The following is a 23430-nucleotide window of genomic DNA, read 5'->3' as shown; positions in this document are numbered from 1 at the left end:
TTTTGTAGTCCTATGTAAATATCAGTTGGATTGCGTACACTTTTCGCATCTGATTCTGTTGCCTCCTGTTACTTATGGCCCTTAAGGCTGCTCCAACGTCCAGTGCCTACAACAACCAAAACAATCAACCATTTGGTTTTAAAGGTTTTAAGTACAGTGTAACCATTGGCTTTATGTTCAATGAGGATACAAATTGTTACATCAGTGAATCAGTGCATAAAGAAATTAACTCACACGTCAAAGCAATGGTTGTTATTTGTTATAAATAAAATGTTCAAAGAAAAGGCTTTTGAAAAAATACAGACATCATTTTTAAAACTCTTAACATTGATCTGTACATATACAGTATCTTCAAATATATAATGTATGGCAGTCCAAGACATCTAGAATAGAAACAGGGAAATGTATTTACAGATACTGGAGAAATATATATTGGTTTTAATACAAATATATTTCTCTCTAGACAAGGTTACATTTGCAGACTAATATAATGAGAACCTCACTAACATCACAAATAAAATAATGACTGATTAAAGTATCAGCAAAAAAACGCATACGTTCAACACACAGCAGGGAATACAGACAAGAAGCAATTTCTATTCCAATAAGGTTACATTTACATAGGAACTCCTGTCTTAAATTATGTAGCTATTTTTTTTTAATACACGTTTGCATAATGAGGGACCACAGGCGCTTCTGACAAACATTTCCGGGATATTGTTTTTAATTTTTCCTAGCTGAAGCTATGTCTGTCTGTCCCTCAGCGAAGCCAAGTGAACTGTGAAGTTGAAAAACAAATGGTGAGCTCCCAGAAACGAACGCTACGGATGTGGTCAACAGTGGGCAGTTAGGAACACTCAAGCCAACCAGAACCCAATAATGAGGGCTTAATCGTGTTGGTCTCATCGGTATACATAGACTGCCGCAACGTCTATGCCTACTTTGTCGCATTAGCTTCATAAAGTTCTTTAAAAGTTTGTTGAGCGTCGCTGTAGCTTTGACATTCTGAATGAGTAAGACTGCATGTACTGTACAGGATAATGAAATACTGATTATCCATGATCTATCTGGCCCTGTGCTAAACTAGCCTCTATCAAAAGGCCTCAATCAAGGCTTTCATACAAATAAACACTGTAGAATTAGTATAATGTTAATCAGAGAGGAGTTATCGGGGGTGATGCTTTTTTCAACTCCCTCTTCATCTTCCCCAAATGAGATTCTAACCGTATTGTATTAGATTAGGGGTGGCACAGGCGAGGCTGTGAAAAACCCACTGCTCCTCCGGGGGTTTGAGCCTGGGTAATGACTCAGTTCCAAGACTGGCACTTTCAGCCCCTCACTCCCCCCCAAGTCTGCCCAGGGCTGTGACAGTGACAGTGATGCCTTATAATGAGATGTCTGATTCCACAAGGGAAACCTAGATGGAAATGTTCCCTTACATCCATGCAGCAGCTTTTGTCTTTTTCATTCGTTTGTTTTCATGTTGCTTTTTGTGATTGCAGAATGACAGTACTGTCCGAATACGCCAACAATTGATGTTAGAGAAATCAAATGAGGCAGATCTCCGAGGAGTTTGACATCATGGCAGCTGGAGGTGCCCCAGGAAATCCAAGTTTCTGTTGAATTCTAGAGATTTATACAACAGTCTGGTCTGGGCCAGAGGCCCTGTGGAGGTCAAGATTAGAGGTGTGATGTCACTGTGGTACTCCCCTCCTCCTCTGCTCCAGGGTGTGAAGACCCTCCTCTCGCCCCAGGGCATGCTGGGTACCCGTTTTGTGGGCGGCATCCGTAGCAGTGATGTCAATCTGGGCATATTTTGTGGAACTTTTCCCTGTAGAGAGAAAAAAACAAGAGGCAGTCCATGAGATGAGTAATAACAAGTATTGTTGACCCTCCTTTCAGGGTGTCATAAAAATATAATAAACATGGTAGAGAGGTTTATTCAAAAACATAGTCACCACGCTTGTGTACAATTATCATTCAAATGAGCGAGAACAGCAATATATTCCTGTCCGTGAGCTACAGATGAAGCAATAAGTACCATTGCTTCAGTTATACTTTCTCCAGGCAGTCTCATTAAGTGGAAAAATCAACAAACACACACACACACACAAACACATGAACACAGTCTGGGAAGATGACCCCATTACAGCAAGTGAATTCCCCGCGGTATTCCGAACGCCATACGACCTTTCGTCTCGGCTAAGCTGGCACACTCCTCCTCCAAGTGACAGAAACCGTCAAGATGACATTGGAAATTAACCTTTGTCGCGTCGAGCAAGAGCGTCCCTCATATTCCCGGAGAGTAATGACGTTATTAGACCGCGCTATCACATCCCCGGACCTGATGACAGCAGCTCGGATGTCGCTCGGCAAGATGGGGAGCAATCAACGTGATCGTCACCCTTCTGTCCCTCTTCACCCTTCTGTCCCTCTTCACCCTTCTGTCCCTCCTAACCCTTCTGTCCCTCTTTGCCATTCTAGTGTGAGCAAGAACCAAGAAATCTGAAAGGCTCAGTGCAGTCAAAAACGTGATTTTCCTGTGATTTATATATCATTCCACACTATGAGGTTGGAATAATACTATGACATAAAAAATCAAAATTATGATAATGCCCTTTTAGTGTAAGAGCTGTTTGAAATGAAATGTCAGCCTGTTTTGGTGGGGATGGAGTTTTAGCCTGCCTGTTGACATCTCGGACAGTAAATTAGTTAAAGGCCCAATGCAGCCATTTTTATATCAAATCATTTCTGGGTAACAATTAAGTACCTTACTGTTGATTTCACGTTGAATTCACGTTAGTTGACATCTCAACCAAATGTAAATCAAAACTAGATGTTGAACTGATGTCTGTTCCCAGTGGGGAGGGGAAAACTGAAAACTAGCGGTTATTGGCAGAGAGGTTTGGAACTCTCTTTCTTACTGGTCTATTAACCAATTTACTGCATGGTGTCACCATGGAAAGCCAAAACTTCCACCCATGCAAACCTGGTGATTAGATGTTCTGTGTAGATTGTATTTTCAACCAGCAACTATCAGGAAATAACACTGATCAAATTCACACTTTTACAATGTTAGTTTCATCAGCTGTTGTACAACATTATAATATAAAACACAGGAAAAACAGAATTGTTGACTGCACTGGGCCGTTAATAGACCAATAAGAGAGAGAGTTCCAAATCTCTCTGCCAATAACACCTAGTTTTCAGTGTTCCCCTCCCCACTTAAACCACTCCCAGACAGTCCTAGTAAAATTCTTGCTTGAGAAATTGCTCTTTGCTAAGAAGCAATTTTTGTTTATTTTTTACCACTACATTTAAAACAATCACAGTAAGGTACTTAATTGTTACCTAGAAATGATTTGATATTGATAATTTAAAAAAATGGCTGCATTGGACCTTAAAATACAAATGGTCACATTTGAGTTTGTGGGGCCCTTACTCTGCTCACACAATAAATGTACTGTTTGTCACTTGATATTTTCTTTGACTACAACATCACTTTTGAATATAGTGTACCTGCATGTACACTATTGCACTTCAAGAGGCACATCATGTCAACTGGCTATCGAAAAATTAGTAGCAAGGTCAAAGACATTGGAACCACAGAAGAGCAAACCACCAATGACCCACAAAAGACTGGTTGTTATTGGGGAAATGAGCCCTTACTCTGTCCTGGGAGGTGCTGGCTGGTCCCCCTGACCCCAGTTTGCTCCTGATGCTCCAACTCCATGTAGTTCAGCTGTTTCTTGGACGTGGGGCTGATGGGAATATTGACGTAGGTCACTCCATCACCGCGGGGTCTTTCTGGAGACACCATTTCCTGCGGGAACACAAACATGGCCCCTGCCAATGGAGAAATACCAGGATGTTATTCAACCACAAATCTGTCTGGGGGGCCTAATGAGGCCGATTTATCAGCAGTCACAGGTGAGGCTAGCCAATAATGGACTAAAGGAGCCTAACGTTACTCCTTATAGTCCAAGGACCTTACATGTTCTGTTTAGAGGAAAACAGCCAAATACTCAATCTAAACGTGAATCGATTCTCAATTGCGATACGGTTCTAGAAACATATTACATCAAAATAATTTCACAAATGCAAAATATATACTGTTTTATCAAAGTTGAAGCCGACAGTATTTTTCAGTGACAACACGTTTGTTGCGTCCGTCTTCCATTTACACACAGGTGTTCGGAGACGCAGATCGCTAATTAGCACAGGTACGCCTCTGTCTTCCATCTGTTTGATAGGACCTACAAGCTACAACATGTATTAGCAAATGTGTGTAACTGAACATACTATACATAGTACTACAAAGTACTAGAGTCATAATTTATTGATGAACAGTTGAAATGCTGTGAAAAATACATTGTAAAACAACCAATAGCTGTCTATTATATCCATTTTAACAGGAGAGTATTTCCTGCCAAACACACAAATGAAAGAAATACAGCGAGTCAATGTGTTCAATCCACATGCTTTGAACCAATCCAAAGTGCTTTGTCTATCATAAAGCTGAAAGCCATTTAGGGTAAAGAGAGGAATACATTGATGGGTTGCTGAGTGCCATTGACCTTAATGTCTTATTCATTCAATGGTATAGACCACAGCTAAAATATGTGCATTTTATGAGAAGTGGCTTTTTATCACCTACAGTAGGTGTCAACACTTTTCAGAAGTTTATCCAGTATGGCTTCCGCTGCCTTCAATTTGAATGGATACAACTTTGTATACAACTTTGTGTTGACCTTTTGGATAGCGATGTACAGTGCCTTCAGAAAGTATCATACCCCTTGACTTATTCCACATTTTGTTGTGTTACAGCCTGAATTCAAAATGGATTAAATATATTTTTTCTCATCCATCTACACACACTATCCCATAATGACAAAGTAAAAACATGTTTTTAGAAACTTTAGCACATTTATTGAAAATGAAATACAGAAATATCTAATAAAGTATTCACACCCCTGAGTCAATACTTTGTAGAAGTCTCTAAGAGCTTTGCACACCTGGATTGTACAATATTTATTTATTCTTCAAGCTCTGTCAAGTTGATTGTTGATCATTGCTATACAGCCATTTTCAAGTCTTGCCATAGATTTTCAAGCCGATTTAAGTCAAAACTTTAACTAGGCCACTCTGGAACATTCAATGTCGTCTTGGTAAGCAACTACAGTGTAGATTTGGCCTTGTGTTCTAGGTTATTATCCTGCTGAAAGGTGAATTCGTCTCCCAGTGTCTGTTGGAAAGCAGACTGAACCAGGTTTCCCTCTAGGATTTTGCCTGTGCTGATAGCTGTATTCCTTTTCTTTTTATCCCCCCAAAAACTCTATAGTCCTTGCCGATGACAAGCATACCCATAACATGATGCAGCCACCACCATGCTTGAAAATATTAAGAGTGGTACTCAGTGATGTATTTTGTTGGATTTTCCCCAAAGATAACGCTTTGTATTCAGGACAAAAAGTATTTATTTGCCACATTTTTTGCAGTATTACTTAAGTGCCTTGTTGCAAACAGGATGCTTGTTTTGGAATATTTGTATTCTGTACAGACTTCCTTCTTTTCACTCTGTCATTTAGTTCAGTATTGTGGAGCAACTACAATGTTGTTGATCCATCCTTAGTTTTCTCATATCACAACCATTAAACTCTAAATGTTTTAAAATCACCATTGGCCTCATGGTGAAATCCCTGAGCAGTTTCCTTCCTCTCCGGCAACTGAGTTAGGAAGGACGCCTGTATCTTTGTAGTGACTGGGTGTATTGATACACCATCCAAAGTGTAATGAATAACTTCACCATGCTCAAAGGGATATTCAGCATCTGCTTTTTTTTTTACACATCTACCAATCGGTGCCCTTCCTTGCAAGGCTTTGAAAACCCTCCCTGGTCTTTGTGGTTGAATCTGTGCTTGAAATTCAACACTCAATTGAGGGAACTTACAGACAATTGTATGTGTGGGGTACAGAGATGGGATAGTCATTCAGAAATCATGTTAAACACTATTATTGAACACGGAATGAGTCCATGCAACTTATTATGCGATTTGTTAAGCCCATTTTCTTTCCTTAACTTATTTAGTAATTGAAAAAAAAATCTACTACCAAAAATCCACTTTCATATTATGGAGTATTGTGTGTAGATTATGGAGTATTGTGTGTAGATCAGCGACACAAGGCTAAATGTAATACATTTAAATTCAGGCTGTAACACAACAAAATGTGGGAAAAGTAAAGGGTTGTGAATACTTTCTGAAGGCACTGTAAATCATTGCTGTTAACGTTACTACATCTGATATTGTAGCCTGCATATCTACTACCACCAATGACAAGATGTAAAACACTGGAAGCAGCTCTTCTTTAGTAAACATGATTAAATCCACACATCAAATTCATCTTTCTAGGTCAGTGTATCTAGCTACTCCCTATAGCCAGGGGCCATTTTGTGGAAGAACAAACACTGCTTTAAAGGCCCTTTCTATACAAAACAGTTATGTTGTGCGTCTGACTGTGAAAACAGTGGGATATCAAAACAGATACATCTCTACACAGACATCTCTAAACAGACCATGGAAGGATTTACATCACTTTCTCCTGCAGTAAAGTCAGCTAGTTTCCTTCAGGATCTAAAAGCACCAAATACAAATGTTTCACAGATACAACTAGGATAAAACCTTCTCCCTACTAGTACACCTACAGTGTTTGACACAAGCCTCTGTTTCGTTTAGCTTCTCTCAAGAGAGTCAAACTACAGTATTCCTCATACCAGTCCCTCCAGGATTTAGCAGATTTTTTAAATATATATCTGCGGGCAAAAATGCTTGATTTTGCTGCGGCAATTCTGACATTTTGCATGGCAATATGCAATGATTTTAATCCAAATTGTCACGAAAATACGTTGACAAGAGAAAACGTTTGTTGACGTGTGGCTTGCTTGATTTTACCATTATGAGGTACAGTGGGGAAAAAAGTATTTAGTCAGCCACCAATTGTGCAAGTTCTCCCACTTAAAAAGATGAGAGAGGCCTGTAATTTTCATCATAGGTACACGTCAACTATGACAGACAAATTGAGAAAAAAAAAAATTTTGCTAATAAATTCATAAAACATCCTACAATGTGATTTTCTGGATTTTTTTCCCTCATTTTGTCTGTCATAGTTGACGTGTAGCTATGATGAAAATTACAGGCCTCTCTCATCTTTTTAAGTGGGAGAACTTGCACAATTGGTGGCTGACTAAATACTTTTTTTCCCCACTGTAAATGTGCGGTGATTGGTTGAAATTGCGAGCCCTCTTCTTGTACTGCGGTGAGGGGTCATTTTTATGCAATAATATTACAATGATTTGACTGTTTTATGCAGGAAATAGTGCAGAGATCGGTCAAATTTGCAAGCCCTCACATAATATGTGAGGAATTTATGATTTTGCAAACAATTTGCGCTCGCAGAATCCTGGAGGGACTGTCATGAATACTAATACAGTAAATAAAACTCTGTTAGTGGACTAGCGTCCTGTCCAGGGGCTGTCCCTGTACATCAAGCTGCCTCATGCTACAGAAACAGTAAATAGGCTCCTGCCCTATTCTGGCTTGGACAAAGCTACTTCTACAGTGATTCCATTCCTTCATTCCATTTTAATTCTTCAAAATGGCGACATGGACCCCCATAATCAGCTGTGCACCAACAGTGACAGGGCAATATTTCTCCACAGTCATTGAGAAGCCATTAGACTGCCAGAGTCTCTGCGGGTCTGTGCTTTGGCATCATCTGTGAGGTCTGATGCCTAATTGATCAGACATTAACCGTCCCTCGCAATCACAGCAGGCCATAATGGTTGCCCATTACAACAGTGGGCCTGCCCACAGCTTAGAGCAGGGGCCCTTTAGCCAGCGTTCACACAGAGTGAGCCCAGCAGGGGGCGGCCATTTCGGCAGATGGCTCTTTGTGAAGCAGCACCGCTCTGTGGATTCTCTTTGGAAATGGATGTCACGGAGGTAACCCCTGGCTAAGCTTAGCGACGGGAGCTCAGCACGGTCGGCTGCTCCAGCTTTTAGAACAAAGTGCCAATGGTCGGTGCCAATGCAGTAAGCAGGGGCTCTGTGCTGCTATGCTAGCTTTTTGTTTGGGGACTCTGACAGTGAGGATTTGTTTTATTGAGCCCATGTGAAAGATTATGTTGTCACAGATGTTCTATGACTTTTGAGAAGCAAGGTTGTTTTTAATTAGGAGCTAAAGGTGGCCAGTTTTGAGAAGCTCAAGGAATTGTACGGCACAGGTTGTTGGACATAAAAAAGTACAGTCGCTAGGGAGCTAATGCTTTCGTAAGGTAAACAACACTGTCCCCAGTGGTCATGACCTAAGAGAGTGTTCTGAGTTCTAAATGGAGTTCCTGCACTAATAAATAATATTATGGCTCCAACAGGAGGAGGGTGGGAAGGTGACATGGCATCTAAAGCCAGGTGCGGGAGGCAAATGGGCGGTGGAGTGAGTGATGGATGTGGTGCCAATGTGTGACAGCGGTAAGGAGAGTTCCAGAACTGGTCTGTAAAGTGACTGGCGCTCCCCTGTGTGCGCATGTGTGCGTGTTCTTCTCACAGCTGTAGCACAAGAATGTGTGCTCATTATGCAACATGAGTTACTGAGTTACATAAATACAAAGGCAGAGTGAAGCTCTCAGCAATTTTCAAACGCACAGGTGAGGTGAGCCACTCATAGACATTGAAGCAGACAGAGGCTTTGAAGTGTACAGTCTGTTAACAACAGGACAAAACAAGTTCTGACTCACAATACTTCAATGCACAAAGCTAGCCTGACACACGCACTACTGTGCATTCACCTATTATTGTCCATTCTGTAATGCTATTTACAGATGTTACGTAAGGCACTCTAGGGGCCCGATTCAGATATAGGAAATGTACTCCTTTCCTACGCATACCTTTCCTACTCACTTCTCAGTAGTTGGTATTAAGACTTACCTTATGCAGGTGTATAACGAGCTTTGCAAGCGTAGTTCCCTTGCGTGTGCTGAATACATTTAATTCAACCGCTGAAAACCCTCCCACTTGCTGGCCAACAGATTTTCTTGTGGTTTTCATTCAATAGGGTTTCTGTACATTTTCTAAAGCCATCCCTTTAAATTTGGTGTAACTTTTCATTTGAACTTTATTTGAATTTTCTCGACAGACTCATGCACGAAATATATTGGTGAATAAAAAATACAGGGGTTTGAGTCATTCTGAAAGTTGCCAAATGTCACACCCTGGCCTTAGTTATCTTTGTTTTCATTAATAGTTTAGTTAGGTCAGGGTGTGACATGGTGAAGTATGTGTTTTGTCTTGTCTAGGTGTTTGTATGTTGATGGCTGCCTGGATTGGTTCTCAATTGGAGACAGCTGTGGTTTATTGTCTCTAATTGGGAGCCATATTTAAGGCAGCCATGGGCATCATGTGTTTGTGGGTAATTGTCTATGTTGTACGGTTGTTGCTTGTCTGTGCACTTACGTTATTTAGCTTCACGGTCGTTTGTTGTTTTGTAAGTTTTGGATAGTGTTCGGTTTCGTGTTTTTCTCTCTTCCTAAATAAAGAGATGTATTTTGCACACGCTGCGCCTTGGTCCTCCTCTATGCTTGACGATCGTGACAGAATTACCCACCAATCTAGGACCAAGCGGCGTGTCAAGCGGCAACAGGACCCACCTACACAGGATTCATGGACATGGGAGGAGATACTGGATGGAAAGGGTCCTTGGGCACAACCGGGAGAAGTTCGCCTCCCTCGTGAAGAGCTGGAGGCAGCTAAAGCCGAGAGGAGGCGATATGAGGAGGCAGCACGGAGGCAAGGCTGGAAGCCCGTGAGCACTAGCCAAAAATTTCTTGGGGGGGGCCTTAAAGGGAGTGTGGCGAAGTCAGGTAGGAGACCTGCGCCTACTCCCTGTACTTACCGTGGAGAGCGAGAGTACAGGCAGACATCGTGTTACGCAGTAGAGCGCATGGTGTCTCCTGTACGCGTGCATAGCCCGGTTCGGTACATTCCAGCTCCACGTATCGGCCGGGCTAGATTGAGCGTTGAGCCGGATGTCATGAAGCCGGCCCAACGCATCTGGCCACCAGTGCGTCTCCTCGGGCCGGCTTACATGGCACCAGCCTTACGCATGGTGTCCCCGGTTCGCCTACATAGCCCGGTGCGGGTTATTCCACCTTCCCGTACTGGTCGGGCGACGGGGAGCATACAACCAGGTAAGGTTGGGCAGGCTCAGTGCTCAAGGGAGCCAGTAAGCCTGCACGGTCCGGTATTTCCGGCGCCACCTCCCCGCTCCAGCCCAGTACCACCAGTGCCTACACCACGCACCAAGCCTCCTGTGTGTCCCCAGAGTCCTGTGCGTCCTGTTGCTGCTCCCCGCACTAGACCTGAGATGCGTGTCCTCAGCCCGGTACCTCCAGTTCCGGCACCACGCACCAGGCCTATAGGGCGTCTCGGCCGGCCAGAGTCTGCCGTCTGCCTAACGGCGCCTGAACTGCCCGTCTGCCCAACGCCGTCTGAACTGTCCGTCTGCCAAGCGCTGCATGAACTGCCCGTCTGTACTGAGCCTGCTAAGCCGCCCGTCTGCCATGAGCCTTCAGAGCCGTCCGCCAGACCGGAGCCGCTGAAGCCTTCCGCCAGACAGGAGCCGCTAGAGCCTTCCGCCAGACAGGATCAGCCAGAGCCTTCCGCCAGACAGGATCAGCCAGAGCCTTCCGCCAGACAGGATCAGCCAGAGCCTTCCGCCAGCCATGAGCAGCCAGATCCGTCAGCCAGCCATGAGCAGCCAGATCCGTCAGCCAGCCATGAGCAGCCAGATCCTTCAGCCAGCCATGAGCAGCCAGATCCGAAAGCCAGCCATGAGCAGCCAGATCCGTCAGCCAGCCATGAGCAGCCAGATCCGTCAGCCAGCCATGAGCAGCCAGATCCGTCAGCCAGCCATGAGCCGTCCAGCCAGGATCCGCCAGAGCCGTCCAGCCAGGATCCGCCAGAGCCGTCCAGCCAGGATCCGCCAGAGCCGTCCAGCCAGGATCCGCCAGAGCCGTCCAGCCGGGATCCGCCAGAGCCGTCCAGCCAGGATCCGCCAGCCAGCCAGGATCCGCTAGAGCCAGCCAGCCAGGATCCGCCATTCAGTCCGGTGCTGCCCCTTAGTCCGGTGCTGCCCCTTAGCCCGGTGCTGCCCCTTATCCTGGTGCTGCCCCTTATCCTGGTGCTGCTCCTTATCCTGGTGCTGCCCCTTATCCTGGTGCTGCCCCTTAGTCCGGTGCTGCCCCTTAGTCCGGTGCTGCCTCTTAGTCCGGTGCTGCCCCTTAATCCAGTGGGGTTAAGTTGGAGGGTGGTCATTTGGAGGAGGCTACGAAAGCGGGTAGTGACTATGGTGGGGTGGGGACCACGACCAGTGCCAGAGCCGCCACCGTGGACAGACGCCCACCCAGACCCTCCCCTAGACTTTATGCTGGTGCGCCCGGAGTTCGCACCTTAAGGGGGGGGGTTATGTCACACCCTGGCCTTAGTTATCTTTGTTTTCATTAATAGTTTAGTTAGGTCAGGGTGTGACATGGTGAAGTATGTGTTTTGTCTTGTCTAGGTGTTTGTATGTTGATGGCTGCCTGGATTGGTTCTCAATTGGAGACAGCTGTGGTTTATTGTCTCTAATTGGGAGCCATATTTAAGGCAGCCATGGGCATCATGTGTTTGTGGGTAATTGTCTATGTTGTACGGTTGTTGCTTGTCTGTGCACTTACGTTATTTAGCTTCACGGTCGTTTGTTGTTTTGTAAGTTTTGGATAGTGTTCGGTTTCGTGTTTTTCTCTCTTCCTAAATAAAGAGATGTATTTTGCACACGCTGCGCCTTGGTCCTCCTCTATGCTTGACGATCGTGACACCAAATGTAATTGTTTAATCGATGAAATATTGGAAGGTGAGAAAAGTGTACAATAGGGGCTGAACAGTAGTTCTATAAATCGACCCTAATAATCCTTACTAATCATGGAACTGTGATGACAACGGTCCAGTCGTCGTGAACCGTGTGCCAGGCTCCAGGTTTAAACGGCTACATATCGTTTGCATTCCATAATGATTCAAATAGGCTCCATGTCCTAAATGATTGCCCAAATTGTAATACGTTAGCCTAATATGATCCACTATTGCTAGCGATCCACAGGAACAACCACACGAACGTGACAGAGGAAAGAAAGGTAAACGAACTATGTAATGCAATGATGCACAATGTATGTAAAGTAACACTAAAGTGACAGTTGTAAATGTATGTGGGTGTATAACTAACACTGGCTACTGATAGTGTCTAATATTTAACACAATACACATTTTGTAAAAAAATACAGTGAAAAGTCAGGGCATTTAATTAAAACATTCTAGAAATCATAAATCAACTCGGTAGGTTTGGCGCTCTACTGTAATTTAAGCATGGCTACAGAAACCTATTGTTTGGGTCTCCAAATTTAATTATTGAAAGTTATAAGGTCAGCATTTCATAAACTTCACTGTGGAAAATGAGATACTATCAAGGATTACAAAGGGAAACCAGATGCGAGCTGTCCAGTGACGCGAGCCTACCAGACGAGCTAAATACTTTCCATGCACACTTCGAGGCTAGCAACATTGAACTATGCATGAGAGCACCAGCTGTTCCGGACTGTATGATCACGCTTTCCGTAGCCCATGTGAGTAAGACCATTAAACAAGTTAACATTCACAAGGCCGCATGGCCAGACGGATTACCAGGACGCGTACTCAGGGGGGGGGGATCAATGTAAATAGTCCGGGTGGCCATTTTATTAATTGTTCAGCAGTCTTATGGCTTGGGGATAGAAGCTGTTAAGGAGCCTTTTGGACCTAGACTTGGCGCTCCGGTACCGCTTGCCGTGCGGTAGCAGAGAGAACAGTCTATGACTTGGGTGACTGGAGTGTTTGAAAAATTTTTTATCCTTCCTCAGACACCGCCGAGTATATAGGTCCTGGATGGCAAGAAGCTTGGCCCCAATGATGTACTGGGCCGTATGCACTACCCTCTGTAGCGCCTTACGGTCGGATGCCGAGCAGTTGCCATACCAGGCAGTGATGCAACCGGTCAGGATGCTCTCGATGGTGCAGCTGTATAACTTTTTGAGGATCTGGGGACCCATGCCAAATCTTTTCAGTCTCCTGAGGGGGAAAAGGTGTTGTCGTGCCCTCTTCTTGACTGTCTTGGTGTGTTTGGACCACAACAGTTTGTTGGTGATGTGGACACCAAGGAACTTGAAACTCTCGACCTGCTCCACTACAGCCCCATCGATGTGAATGGGGGCGTGTTCGGCCCTCCTTTTCCTGTAGTCCACGATGAGCTCCTTTGTCTTGCTCACGTTGAGGGAGAGGTTGTTGTCCTGGCACATCACTGCCAGGTCTCTGGCCTCCTCCCTATAGGCTGTCTCATCATTGTCGTTGATCAGGCCTACCACTGTTGTGTCGTCAGCAAACTTAATGATGGTGTTGGAGTCATGCTTGGCCATGCAGTCATGGGTTAACAGGGAGTACAGGAGGAGACTAAGCACGCATCCCTGAGGGGCCCCCGTGTTGAGGATCAGTGTGGCAGATGTGTTGATGCCTACCCTTACCACCTGGGGCGCCCCGTCAGGAAGTCCAGGATCCAGTTGCAGAGGGAGGTGTTTAGTCCCAGGGTCCTTAGCTTAGTGATGAGCTTTGTGGGCACTATGGTGTTGAACGCTGAGCTGTAGTTGCACATGTGACATGCTGGTAGGAATTAGGTAAAACGGATTTAAGTTTGCCTGCATTAAAGTCCCCGGACACTAGGAGCGCCGCTTCTGGATGAGCATTTTCTTGTTTGCTTATGGCCTTATACAGCTCGTTGAGTGTTGTCTTAGTGCCAGCATCGGTTTGTGGTGGTAAATAGACAGCTACGAAAAATATAGATGAAAACTCTCTTGGTAGATAGTGTGGTCTACAGCTTATCATGAGGTACTCTACCCCAGGCAAGCAATACCTCGATACTTCCTTAATATTAGACATTGCGCACCAGCTGTTATTGACAAATAGACACACACCCCCACCCCTCGTCTTGCCAGACGTAGCTGTTATGTCCTGCCAATTCACGGAAAACCCAGCCAACTGTATATTATCCGTGTCGTCGTTCAGCCACGACTCGGTGAAACATAAGATATTACAGTTTTTAATGTCCCGTTGGTAGGATAGACTTGAACGGAGATCATCCAGTTTATTCTCCAGTGATTGCACGTTGGCCAATAGAACGAATTGTAGAGGCGGGTTACCCACTCGCCGACAAATTCTCACAAGGCACCCCGATCTCCGCCCCCTGTATTTCCGTCTTTTCTTCACGTGAATGGCGGGGATTTGGGCCTGGTCTCGGAGAAGCAGTATATCCTTTGCGTCAGACTTATTAAATAAATAATCTTCGTCCAGTTTGATGTGAATAATCGCTGTTCTGATATCCAGAAGCTCTTTACGGTCATAAGAGACGGTAGCAGCAACATTATCTACAGCTGCACCATTGAGAGCATCTTGACTGGCTGCATCACCACTTGGTATGGCAACAGCTTGGCATCCGACCGCAAGACGCTACAGAGGGTAGTGCGTACCACCCAGTAGATAACTGGGGCCAAGCTCGCTCCCTGCCATCCAGGACCTCTATACTAGGCGGTGTCAGAGGAACATGGCTGCGGGAAGAGGTTTAGGGGTGGGGGTGCTGAGAAAATGTTTGTAGACTCCAGCCACCCAAGTCATAGACTGTTCTCTTTGCTTCCGCACGGCAAGCGGTACCGATGCCTGGAAGTCTGGAACCAACAGGACCCTGAAGTGCATAAAATTGGTGTAATTATGAGGGAATTAAGTCAGAATACAGCGTATCTGTAGACACACCTCTGCCACACCTTAATTTCTTTGATCTCCAACCCAAACAAATAGCGGGTGAATAGCATGCTATTCTCATGCTTAAGTTCAAGGTCAGAAGACACGTAGAGAGAAAACTGCATTAAAAAAAGAATTACGTTCCATTCGTCATCACTTCTGAGACTTCACCATTGCCCTCTCTGACCCCTACATCTGGTGTCTGTATTAATCCACCAGGGGGCTGTCTGTCTGTCTGCCATTCAACACGGTCATGCACACAGAGTAACAGGTGATAGAGGATATGTTGATTCAAGATAAATGACTCATCAAAATGTTCCACTTTAATGGAGAGAGAGCACAGGAAGTTGTGCCAGAAAGGGCAAGGTGAAGTTCAGCTGAGACTGACAACTGAGAACTGAGAAGTTGATGGTCTAGGCAAGTTAAGGGCAATCTTTGAAGATGTTTTGATTGGCTCAGCATTCAAACAAAACAAAGACCACAAATAACTATAACATCAATGACAGGCTGGATTATTTTTCTCCCTCCATGCTCATTTCCGGCTATGGTGAGACAGAACACTGGAATAGAGGGCTGCATTCCCACGGGATACCTGTGGGGCCTGACAGAGATCATTACGGCACGGTCTTCATCTTTCATGCTGCGGGCAGGAGCAGGAGCAGGCGGTCAGGCGGACAATTTGAGATGAAAATATGTATTTGTTCCGTAGATTATTTGGAAACTGACGTCTTTCTGCTTTCTATGAGTTAGCCTAGGCCTACCGGTTGTATTGAAAGCACCTTTGTCGCATTATACACACACTCTCAGCAATCCCTGCTTCAAGTTCAGTAGCCTCTCTTCTACTAGTTGGGAGTGCAAGATCAAGTGTGGTCTCAACAGAGGTGGCACCACAGGTTCAAAAGTGGTGTGGCAAAATTCCAATGTGTCTTTTCTGGGGCCTGGAGTTTTTCCAGATCTCATGACCTGGTCAGGTAAAACGGGTCTCAAATGGGTCCCTTTTGTAGGCTATGACAGGGTCCAACGTTAAAGGGATACTTCGGGATTTTGGCAATAAGACCATTTATCTACCCTTTATCTACTTCTCTGTGTGCAGTATGAAGTTAAGAGGTAGTTTTGGTAGCCAATGCTAACTAGCGTTAGCGCAATTACTGGAAGTGTATGGGTATCTGCTAGCAGTTGGCCAAAATTCTACTGGCCCGAACATCATTTCTACTGGCCCGGACATGTGTAGTTTTTAAATGCATTGGGTTCATGCAGGGCCTATAGGTTGGCATGCTTTCTCTCTATATGCAGCGATTAATAGGCTATATTTGGTTATTATGATACGTATTAAACATCTGTTTAATATAATTTAGCAATGTAATTCATTACTCTATTCTTTAGAATTGTATTCATTTTGAGATAAAAAAATGTACATCTCAAAATAGGACGCTGCCCCTTAAGGACAATTGCGTTCCAAAATACAGTAGATATCGACCTGGCTACAGTAGGCTAGCCAAGACAAACGCTAAGGTGTATTTTTGTATCAACAGTAGCCAGCATACTGATAGTATGTTCACAATTGAAGCTTTACTTTTGAAAAATCACTTTCCCTAAAATAAATAAGCTCAGCGAGTAGATTGATGGGCATCTTTTTGCTCAGGACAGCTCACGTGTGCTGTGTGAACGTAGCTATCAATTTCTGTACTGCTCAAGTGCTTGAGAAGATGTGACTCGCGGGAGCGTAGTGGTGCTTGAATGAACGGCCAATCATATTGCTTAAATACGAATAGTATATTTTTCGCGTGTAGTCTTCAATGGTTTTCAATGGTAGACTGCGACAGAGCAGGTAAATGTTGAATTGGAATGCAAAACTGTGCTGAGAAGTTACTGGCCCGGTTGGTGCTGCTGCTTTGAGAGTGGTGTGGCGGCACAATACAAGATTGAAAAGTACAGGGGAAAATGCTGTCTCGCCACACATTTTCCAGCGGCTCTGGGTCTCAATGAAATAGAGTAGGCCAAGGCTGCCTATGCATGGGCGGAGAATCACGTGGAAGTTGGGCTATCTTTCCAAAGAAATTAACATAAATATAATTACTCTATAATTTACCACAGTGTCTGTAAATACATATCGGTTATAGAAAGAAGTGGAGGGCGCTCAACCAACGTGATTTGAGCTGCAATCAAAACATTTTATTATCACTGAAAAGGAAAATGTGCAACGCGCGCATAACATAGCCTTTTCCTATTCAATAAATATTGATAACCTATTTATTTGTCTCTGCCTGCAAATCTTCCCCTCCTAAAATGTAGGCTATATCCTATATGCAATACATAGTGCAAGTGTCTGCTCTCATCATTCTTGCTGCATAAAGTTTAGTAGCCTACCTCTCCTCTCCTAGTTGTGGTCTCAATTAACCTCTAAAAGTGTGTGTGGGGGGTGGGGGGGGGGGGGGGGGGTACTACGCTACGCTAACATGGAATTGTTTTAAAATGGTCATACCATGGATTATTTAGCTATTTGATTTGGAAATGTAGGACCCCTTTAGGTATCTTTTTTTTTTATATACACCACCGGTCAAAAGTTTTAGAACACCTACTCATTCAAGGGTATTTCTTTATTTTTACTATTTTCTACATTGTAGAATAATAGTGAAGACATCAAAACTATGAAATAACACATATGGAATCATGTAGTAACCAAAATAGTGTTAAACAAATCAAAATATATTTGAGATTTGAGATTCTTCAAATAGCCACCCTTTGCCTTGATGACAGCTTTGCACATTCTAGGCATTCTCTCAACCAGCTTCATGATGTAGTCACCTGGAATACATTTCAATTAACAGGTGTGCCTTGTTAAAAGTTAATTTGTGGAATTTCTTTCCTTCTTAATGCGTTTGAGCCAATCAGCTGTATTGTGACAAGGTAGGGGGGTTATACAGAAGATAGCCCTATTTGGTAAAATACCAAGTCCATATTATGGCAAGAACAGCTCAAATAAGCAAAGAGAAACGACAGTCCATCATTACTTTAAGACATGCATGTCAGTCAATACGGAAAATGTCAAGAACTTTGAAAGTTTCTTCAAGTGCAGTCGCAAAAACCATCAAGCGCTATGATGAAACTGGCTCTCATGAGGACCGCCACTGGAATGGAAGACCCCAGAGTCACCTCTGCTGCAGAGTATAAGTTCATTAGAGTTACCAGCCTCAGAAATTGCAGCCCAAATAAATGCTTCACAGAGTTCAAGTAACAGATACATCTCAACATCAACTGTTCAGAGGAGACTGTGTGAATCAGGCCTTCATGGTCGAATTGCTGCAAAGAAACCACTACTAAAGGACACCAATAAGAAGAAGAGACTTGCTTGGGCCAAGAAACACGAGCAATGGACATTAGACCGGTGGAAATGTGTCCTTTGGTCTGGAGTCCAAATTTGAGATCTTTGGTTCCAACCGGCGTGTCTTTGTGAGACACGGTGTGGGTGAACGGATGATCACCGCATGTGTATTTCCCACCGTAAAGCATGGAGGAGGAGGTGTTATGGTGTGGGGGTGCTTCAACAGGACAATGACCCAACACACCTCCAGGCTGTGTAAGGGCTATTTTACCAAGAAGGAGAGTGATGGAGTGCTGCATCAGATTACCTGGCCTCCATAATCCCCCGACCTCAACCAAATTGAGATGGTTTGGGATGAGTCGGACCGCAGAGTGAAGGAAAAGCAGCCAACAAGTGGTCAGCATATGTGGGAACTCCTTCAAGACTGTTGGAAAAGCATTCCAGGTGAAGCTGGTTGAGAGAATGACAAGAGTGTGCAAAGCTGTCATCAAGGCAAAGGGTGGCTATTTGAAGAATCTCAAATCTCAAATATATTTTGATTTGTTTAACACTTTTTTGGTTACTACATGATTCCATATGTGTTATTTCATAGTTTTGATATATTCACTATTATTCTACAATGTAGAAAATAGTAAAAATAAAGAAATACCCTTGAATGAGTAGGTGTTCTAAAACTTTTGACCGGTGGTGTATATATTTTTAGTTTGGCCTTTACTACTACTACTGTGGTCCTCTGTAGCTCAGCTGGTAGAGCACGGCGCTTGTAACGCCAAGGTAGTGGGTTCGATCCCCGGGACCACCCATACACAAAAATGTATGCACGCATGACTGTAAGTTGCTTTGGATAAAAGCGTCTGCTAAATGGCATATTATTATTATTATTATTAATACATTCATAAATGCCAAAAAAAGACAGTCAAGGAAAAAGGTTTGGAAGTGTCTGTCCAATTTGTTTAGGAGATATAAGAAAGCTCAGGAAATATTTTAGTTTTTTGGACACATACTGTGTTTACCCGTTATTTTTGTTGGCACAAAATTACCTCCATACTTCCATTCGTTTGTATGGGTTACCTTCAAACGAGTCCCGTGACACTTGTGGGGTTCGTAGAGCAAAACGGAGCACACCATCGTGTTCATGAGAGTCTCCCCATAGTGAGGTCATATTAGTTTGTAGCTCAAACGGTTCAGAAACGACAGACAGAAGTTGGCACATCAGTGTTACTGACTTCAGATGAGTCCTGTCACACTTGTGGGGGTCGTAGAGTAGCAAAACAGAGAGAACCATTGTTCGTCTCCCCTTTCCATAGAGTCTAGGCCAAACCGTTTGGACGCTACAGACGTTATCGTGAGAAGACCGATTTTCAGGATGTCTCATGGTCTGACAAACACAGCTGTAGCTCGGCCACCTCCCACCGCAGATGCGGAAGGCCATAGACGGATGTGGTGGATTGAGACGCAGCCCATGCAAAAAAAACGGATATCTCTAGCTTAATCTGACAGAATTTGTTGGGGAATTTATTATTATGTTACATAGATTGACACACAGGTAAATTAAATAGAGTAGGCACAGGGCAGTTATCTTTCCAAGGAAATGTACTTCCTAAATATGATTAGGCTATAGTTTACTACATTGCTTGGAAATAAATATTGATCACCCATATTTGTCTCCGTCTGAAAATCGCCCCACTCCAAAAAGGATATATGTCAAACACAGCTTAAGAGAAAGTGCAAGTGACGGCTCTCTCTCCAACTCCGCTCTCTTCAATCTACCTCTAGCATATTGGCTGATGTAGCCCAGTAATACTCATAGCCTAATATAATGGGTCACGTGAGAATCTCTGGTAATTTAACCTATTTCTTAGGATATTTTTAAGTATTTTGAAATTGCCTATAGGGTGCAAAACTTATGGGACCATGGCTGGCAAGCGAGCTGCATCACATACGCCTAAAATAACATTTGCGGGATGCGGTTGGGTTCAGGACCATTTCTTGCGGGAGTCGGACAGAAAGCCAGCGGGAGCGGGCGGGTCTGGTATAAAAACCTGCGAGAGCGGGCAGGAGCGAGATGAAGAAATCAGCCCACACAGACCTCTACACTGGAACATAAAATGCACTCACCTTCAGTCTCATGAAGGAACCGTTGTTGTCCACAACTGCCCATCAGCTCGTACTTGCTTTTCTCCTCTGGCTGAAAGACACAGTACACAGTAAGTAAGATGCTGGTGTCTAAGTGATGGCTTAGGCTACATCTAACTAAGGTCAAGCCTGAGGCTGGAATTAATTACAAAGATTTCAGTCCAAGTTGAATAAAACAAAATTCAACAGCAGACAAATGCTAATCTCTACTTAACAGTTCACTGGAGGGACTCAAGTTAGATTTAGACTTGACTAATTTGAGTGTACTGAAAGCTCACAGACTTGTCTACTTAAGTTGAAAGAAGCATGTAGCCTGAAGTGTCTCTTGTTCTTATTGAAGCTTATTCATGTCTTTCCGACTGAGTCAAGTGTTCCGGTGGTTTTGCTAGTCTGTGGTGTGAAAAACATGGTGGAAAGGTGCAGCCTCATTGCCCTCTGTCTGACTGAAGAGTGGGATGTGACTGAAAACACTGCTACTCACAGAAAACACTGCTACTCCTACTGCTCTCTCCTCGTCTGACCATGTATTCTTGCATACCCCGAGAGCATCTGGTCAGCGGGGTGGTGGCACAGGAATCCTCATCTCTCCCAAGTGGACATTCTCTCTTTCTCCCCTGACCCATTTGTCTATCTCCTCATTTGAATTCCATGCTGTCACAGTCACTAGCCCATTCAAGCTTAACATCCTTATCATTTATCGCCCTCCAGGTTCCCTTGGAGAGTTCATCAATGAACTTGACGCCTTGATAAGTTCCTTTCCTGAGGATGGCTCACCCCTCACAGTTCTGGGTGACTTTAACCTCCCTACGTCTACCTTTGACTCATTTCTCTCTGCCTCCTTCTTTCCACTCCTCTCCTCTTTTGACCTCACCCTCTCACCGTCCCCCCCTACTCACAAGGCAGGCAATACGCTAGACCTCATCTTTACTAGATGCTGTTCTTCTACTAATCTCACTGCAACTCCCCTCCAAGTCTCCGACCACTACTTTGTATCCTTTTCTCTCTCGCTCTCCTCCAACACTACTCACTCTGCCCCTACTCAGATGGTAATGTGCCGTCGCAACCTTCGCTCTCTCTCTCCCGCTACTCTCTCCTCTTTCATCCTATCATCTCTTCCCTCTGCTCAATCCTTCTCCCTCCAATCTCCTGATTCTGCCTCCTCAACCCTCCTCTCCTCCCTTTCTGCATTCTTTGACTCTCTATGTCCCCTATCCTCCCGGCCAGCTTGGTCCTCCCCTCCTGCTCCGTGGCTTGACGACTCATTGCGAGCTCACAGAACAGGGCTCCAGGCAGCCGAGCGGAAATGGAGGAAAACTAGACTCCCTGCGGACCTGGCATCTTTTCACTCCCTCCTCTCTACATTTTCTTCCTCTGTTTCTGCTGCTAAAGCCACTTTCTACCACTCTAAATTCCAAGCCTCTGCCTCTAACCCTAGGAAGCTCTTTGCCACCTTCTCCTCCCTGCTGAATCCTCCCCCCCCCCCCCCCCCCCCCCCTCCTCCCTCACTGTGGATGACTTCGTCAACCATTTTGAAAAGAAGGTTGACGACATCCGATCCTCGTTTGTTAAGTCAAATGACACCGCTGGTCCTGCTCACACTGCCCTACCCTATGCTTTGACTTCTTTCTCCCCTCTCTCTCCAGATGAAATCTTGCGACTTGTGACGGCCGGCCGCCCAACAACCTGCCCCCTTGACCCTATCCCCTCCTCTCTTCTCCAGACCATTTCCGGAGACCTTCTCCCTTACCTCACCTCGCTCATCAACTCATCCTTGACCGCTGGCTATGTCCCTTCCGTCTTCAAGAGAGCGAGAGTTGCACCCCTTCTCAAAAAACCTACACTCGATCCCTCCGATGTCAACTACAGACCAGTATCCCTTCTTTCTTTTCTCTCCAAAACTCTTGAGCGTGCTGTCTTTAGCCAACTCTCTTGCTATCTCTCTCAGAATGACCTTCTTGATCCAAACCAGTCAGGTTTCAAGTCTGGTCATTCAACTGAGACTGCTCTTCTCTGTGTCACAGAGGCTCTCCGCACTGCTAAAGCTAACTCTCTCTCCTCTGCTCTTGTCCTTCTAGACCTATCTGCTGCCTTTGATACTGTGAACCATCAGATCCTCCTCTCCACCCTCTCCGAGTTGGGCATCTCCGGCGCGGCTCACTCTTGGATTGCGTCCTACCTGACAGGTCGCTCCTACCAGGTAGCGTGGCGAGAATCTGTCTCCGCACCACGTGCTCTCACCACTGGTGTCCCCCAGGGCTCAGTTCTAGGCCCTCTCCTATTCTCGCTATACACCAAGTCACTTGGCTCTGTCATATCCTCACATGGCCTCTCCTATCATTGCTACGCAGACGACACACAATTCATCTTCTCCTTTCCCCCTTCTGATGACCAGGTGGCGATCGCATCTCTGCATGTCTGGCTGACATATCAGTGTGGATGACGGATCACCACCTCAAGCTGAACATCGGCAAGACGGAGCTGCTCTTCCTCCCGGGGAAGGACTGCCCGTTCCATGATCTCGCCATCACGGTTGACAACTCTGTTGTGTCCTCCTCCCAGAGTGCAAAGAGCCTTGGCGTGACCCTGGACAACACCCTGTCGTTCTCCGCTAACATCAAGGCGGTGACCCGATCCTGTAGGTTCATGCTCTACAACATTCGCAGAGTACGACCCTGCCTTACACAGGAAGCTGCACAGGTCCTAATCCAGGCACTTGTCATCTCCCGTCTGGATTACTGCAACTCGCTGTTGGCTGGGCTCCCTGCCTGTGCCATTAAACCCCTACAACTCATCCAGAACGCCGCAGCCTGTCTGGTGTTCAACCTTCCCAAGTTCTCTCACGTCACCCCGCTCCTCCGCACACTCCACTGGCTTCCAGTTGAAGCTCGCATATGCTACAAGACCATGGTGCTTGCCTACGGAGCTGTGAGGGGAACGGCACCTCCGTACCATCAGGCTCTGATCAGTCCCTACACCCAAACGAGGGCATTGCGTTCATCCACCTCTGGCCTGCTGGCCCCCCTACCTCTGCGGAAGCACAGTTCCCGCTCAGCCCAGTCAAAACTGTTT

The 23430-nt window shown here is 45.0% G+C and overlaps 1 protein-coding gene across 2 annotated transcripts in view; it reads right to left on the bottom strand.

Annotated features, from left to right (window-relative positions):
* Positions 1-238: 238 nt before the first annotated feature.
* Positions 239-23430, bottom strand: part of LOC311112913 (protein Dok-7-like) — a 48405-nt gene continuing 25213 nt past the window's right edge. For both annotated transcript variants that reach the window (XM_084156053.1, XM_084156054.1), the window contains exons 11-13: positions 20344-20413; positions 3670-3846; positions 239-1831 (exon numbers count right to left, since the gene is read on the bottom strand). In XM_084156053.1, coding sequence (XP_084012179.1) covers positions 1695-1831; positions 3670-3846; positions 20344-20413 — 384 coding nt within the window. In that variant the 3' untranslated portion in view covers positions 239-1694. The remainder of the gene's footprint in view (positions 1832-3669; positions 3847-20343; positions 20414-23430) is intronic.

This window comes from Coregonus lavaretus, assembly GCF_964263955.1.
Source record: "Coregonus lavaretus genome assembly, chromosome: 39".
In the NCBI taxonomy this organism is placed as follows: Eukaryota; Metazoa; Chordata; class Actinopteri; order Salmoniformes; family Salmonidae; genus Coregonus; species Coregonus lavaretus.
The sequence above is the reverse complement of the archived record's forward strand: the minus strand, read 5'-3'. Positions and strand labels throughout refer to the sequence as shown.